The sequence below is a fragment of the Rhinopithecus bieti genome, unplaced genomic scaffold (assembly GCF_001698545.2).
Source record: "Rhinopithecus bieti isolate Rb0 unplaced genomic scaffold, ASM169854v2 scaffold_6904, whole genome shotgun sequence".
NCBI lineage: Eukaryota > Metazoa > Chordata > Mammalia > Primates > Cercopithecidae > Rhinopithecus > Rhinopithecus bieti.
This window is the reverse complement of record NW_016805192.1, coordinates 195,440-200,018: the sequence shown is the minus strand read 5'-3', so window position 1 is coordinate 200,018 and position 4,579 is coordinate 195,440. Positions and strand designations below refer to the sequence as shown.

The 4,579-nt window shown below is 52.8% G+C and overlaps 1 protein-coding gene across 1 annotated transcript in view; it reads left to right on the top strand.

Moving 5' to 3' along the window:
• The first annotated feature begins 95 nt into the window (after window positions 1–95).
• Window positions 96–4,579, top strand: part of WNT9B (Wnt family member 9B) — a 30,290-nt gene continuing 25,806 nt past the window's right edge. Inside the window, exons 1-2 of the mRNA XM_017871594.1 lie at window positions 96–172; window positions 499–654. Coding sequence (XP_017727083.1) covers window positions 96–172; window positions 499–654 — 233 coding nt within the window. The remainder of the gene's footprint in view (window positions 173–498; window positions 655–4,579) is intronic.

Sequence of the window (4,579 nt, the reverse complement as noted above, 5' to 3'; positions counted from 1 at the left end):
TCCTCCTGGTTTTAAAGTCCCGCGGGCGGCTGGTGGCGGCGCTGCGAGCTTGAGCGGCGCGAGGAGATGCTAGAGGGCGCCACGCCGCCGGCACGATGCGCCCCCAGCCCGCGCTGGCCCTGGCCGGGCTCTGCCTGCTGGCGCTGCCCGCCGCCGCCGCCTCCTACTTCGGGTCAGTGCCCGCCGCGCCCCCCGCCCGCTCCCCGGCCCGCCCGTCTCTCCCTCCTCCGCTACAGCTGGGCCAAATTTTCCCTCCCGCTGTCCTTGGCCCCGCCGAGGTCTCGAACTCAGACCCTAGCCTGGCGCGACCCAGCCCACTTCGCAGTCGGAGTTCGCGCCCTGAGCTCGGTCTCCTGCTTCCCCGACTCCGACTCTATCGCCCTGCTCAGTGTCCGAGTCTCTGGTCCCCTCCGCCGCCGCTCTTCTCATCCCGCCGGGTCTTGGACTCTGCGCACGCCTCGGACCCTGGTCCCGTCTGTCTTGGCCCCGCCCGTTCAGGCGTCAGTCCAGCTCTCTGATGCCCTCTCGGGATCCTCACGCGGGTGCCCCGTCTGCCGCCATCCTGGCCTCCGTCGAGCCGTCCTTGCCTCGGACTCCTTTCCCACCCTCCGCCTTCGCCCTGCGGAGCGGAGACCGAGAGGGCTGGGTGGATGGGTGGGGCGGGCTCGGGGCAGAGGATCGTGCCCCCGGTCTCGGGGCAGAGGATCGTGCGCGTGCAGGGTGAATGGGGGAAGCCTCGGACCGTGAGAGCGCCAGCTGGAGACGCAGGAAGGAACCGTGCGCTGGGGAAACCCGACCACATCTCAGACCTGGCATGGGGTGATTTCTCAGGAGAACACCGGAAAGAGTGAGAGGGCCGTGTGTGTGTGTGTGTGTGTGTGTGTGTGTGTGTACATGGTTGGAAAAGGAGGATCACAGTGGGGGGTGACACTTGGAGAGACAGTGGGGTAGGTGACACCGGGGAGAGAGAGGGACAGGAACTACGAGGGGAATGTTTGGATCAAAAGTTATAGGGCAATTGTTTCCAAGTCCCTTCTTCTCTGACCCTGAATTGCAGGGATTTGGTGAGGGATGGGGGCGGGTATCATGGGTAAGAAGGCACCTTCCCACCCTCCACCCAAAGCCAATTCCAATATGTACAGCCTGTTACTTTAAGCCTTGCCTCCTTTTAAAATTTTCACCCCTAATCAATAGGAGGCTTGCAGTCTGGATATATACAGCAAAGGCAAGAAAACACCAAGCAAGTGACCTGCTAGAGGCTGCTTTGAAGAAGTAGCTAGGGAGAGGTGTGTAAAGGTCTGAGAAGTTCTGCACAGGTTGGAGTAAGGGCTGTGGGCTAATTTCCAGGTCATGACCCCTGGTGAAAACATGTCTGGGCTGTGGAGGAGGGTATCATCCCAGACCCTAGCTCTGGGTTCAGCTTGCTAATGACATGCGAAGACCACTCAGTCTTTGGGCCTCACTTTCTCCTTTTGTACAAAGAAGAGGCTGAACTTGACATGACTGATCCTTTTGCGATCCATCCCAAGAGCAGTACACAACATGTTTGTTGCCCAAAGATTTCAGGCTTGAAGGAATGGTTGTTGCCTCGGCAGGCAGGATGTCATCACTAGGGCATAGACTCGGGTCAGTCGTGCCACTTGCTAGGTGTGTCCTCTTGGCCAAGTCACTTAACTTCTCTGTCTCTCAGTCTCTCAATCTGTAAAATGAAGATTATATTGCCTATTTTATAAGAGGATTGAGCTAGTATGTGTAAAACCCTTAGGACAGTGTTTAGCATGCAGTAAGTGCTCAACTAATGTTAGTGACTTTTATTTTATTTTTTATTTATTTTATTTTATTTTTTTAGACAGAGTCTTCCTCTGTCACCCAGGCTGGAGTGCAGTGATGCGATCTCAGTTCACTGCAACCTCCGTCTCCTGGGTTCAAACGATTCTTCTGCCTCAGCCTCCTGAGTAGCTGGGACTATAGGTGCATGCCACCATGCCCAGCTAATTTTTTGTATTTTTAGTAGAGACAGGGTTTCACCATATTGGCCAGGCTGGTCTCGAACTCCTGACCTCAATCTACCCAACTCAGCCTCCCAATGTGCTGGGATTACAGGTATGAGCCACTGGGCCTGGATAGTTTGTTTTCATTAAGGACACCAGGTATAGAATCTTGATGTCCCAGCCATAACAGTTTTCTGAGCTGGAATGGAAAGGGATGGGAAATATGGTACCTATATTCTCTTACACATTGGCTCATTTCCACAATTCATTTGTTTACTTGGTTTTTATGGTTGGAAATGGGGCAAGAGTCAGGAGGGATGAGAGGAGAGGGGTTCCAGGAGGACCACCCTAGCAGCTGTATTGGAAGGGAAAGGTGTTCTCAGCAGTGCATGGGGTTAGAATTTGAGGTAACTGAACATGGAGCAGCCTTGAAAATGACAGGTGAGATGGTCAAATAGGCCTGGGTTAGAGCTGGGAGGAGTATAGGAGCCACCTCTTCCAGGTCAGGAGCCCAGCTGGAAAGAGCTGACAAAGGACACAAAAGCTGCCACCACCCCAATCTTGGGAGCAGGACAGATGCTCAGAGAATCAGCTAAAACTGGGGCCTCGTGATGTTAAGTGTTTGGTCTCAGGGAACAGACAGGATTCAGCCTGAGCGCTCAGTGAAAAAACCCTCTTGTGACTCAGACCAGGTTTCCCAGCTTCCCATCTGCATTTGCTCTCTGGGAGGAATCTGGTATCAGTCATCTACACTGTAGTGGGAAAGTGAGGCAAAGTGCTTCTTCCTCTGCAGTCATTTGCATTTGGTTATAACACGAAGTGCCTTGGCATCCTGATAAGAGAATATGCAAACATCAGGAAGGCAAGTGAGGCCGATCTTCTTGGGCTCTTTGAAATCATAGAATCATAGACTTCAGAGTTGGAAGTGACCCCAGAAGGATCTCTGGTCCAAAACTCACTGCTTCAAGCAGCATGTATTATTATCCTAATTTTTCAGGTGAGGCAACCCCCCAACCCCAAACCACAGTGAGCCAGCTATTGGTTCTGCTGCTTTTGAGTGAGCCTAGAGCCTAATTCTGTTAATGGTGGTAGAAAACAAAACAAAACAAAACCAAAAAAAACATAACTAGCATTGCAGTTTACAAATCACTTTTTTTCTTTATTTGAGACGGAGTCTCGGTATGTCACCCAGGCTGGAGTGCAGTGTCATGATCTCGGCTCACTGCAACTGCCACCTCCTGGGTTCAAGCAGTTCTCCTGCCTCAGCCATCTGAGAGCTGGGATTACTGGTGCCCCCAACCACACCCTGCTAATTTTTGTATTTTTAGCAGAGACGGGGTTTCACCATGTTGGGCAGGCTGGTCTCGAACTCCTGGCCTCAGGTGATCCACTTGCCTGGGCCTCCCAAAGTGCTGGGATTACAGGCATGAGCTACCATGCACAGCCCAAATCACTTTCTTATACAGCCACCTCTCTCATCTGATCCTCAGAGCCCTTCCTCCAGAGCCATGTAGGATGGGTATAAATAGTTCCCACAAGGAATCTGAAGGTCAGAAGGGTTCAGTGAGTAACCCAATGTCACACAGCGAATTGGTGGGGGAGGATGAATAGAAACCTTGTCCTGCTTCCAGTCTGGGCCCTTCAACCTACAGGGAACAGCCTCCAGTGCTGAGACAGTATGATTCCTCCAGGGCAGCAGTGGCTGCAGAGAGGCTACAGAGGGTGAGGGTGGAGGGAAGCCTCCCTTCCCTGCTTAATTGACTCTTTCAGACCCTCTTGGCTGTAGTGAGATGGGCAAGGCCACACGTTCTTTTCTGTCCTCAGTAGTGAGATGGGATGCACTGACCCCTGCTAGGCTGTCAGTTTGGCTCACAGAACAGCATGATGGCAGTGGGACAGGAGGCAGACCAGAGGTCAGGGGCTGAGCTAGTCCTGGCTCTAGGACACTCTCTGTGTTGTCCCTCATCAAGTCACTCATCTCCAAGGTCAGTAGCACCTGGAGGTCCTAAGGTTCCCTAACGCTAACAGGGCTGGTCCTGGCTCTGGAAGTCCAGGATTGCCAAAGAGTTTTTATTTTGGCTTTGAATGCCTAGGAATTCCACAAATGTTAACTTCTGTGATGTTGTATAAATGAAAATGCACTGCATTATGTGATGAGCTGCGCACAAGACAGGCCCAGTTACCCAATCCAGTCTATTTATTTATTTACAGACGGAGTCTTGCTCTGTCACCCAGGCTGGAGTGCAATGGCGCGATCTTAGCTCATTGCAACCTCCACCTCCGAAGTTCAAGGGATTCTCCCGCCTCAGCTTCCCGAGTAGCTGAGATTACAGGCGTGTGCCACCATGCCTGGTTAATTTTTGTATTTTTAGTAGAGACCATGTTGGTCGCCATGTTGGTCGCTCAAGTGATCCACACACCTCGGCCTCCCAAAGTGCTGGGCTTATAGGTGTGAGCCACCGTGCCCGGCCCCCAATCCAGTCTTTAAGTCATCCCAATGGCTCCGTAACTAGAAATAGTTTCTGGCCGGGCGCGGTGGCTCAAGCCTGTAATCCCAGCACTTTGGGAGGCCGAGACGGGCGGATCAC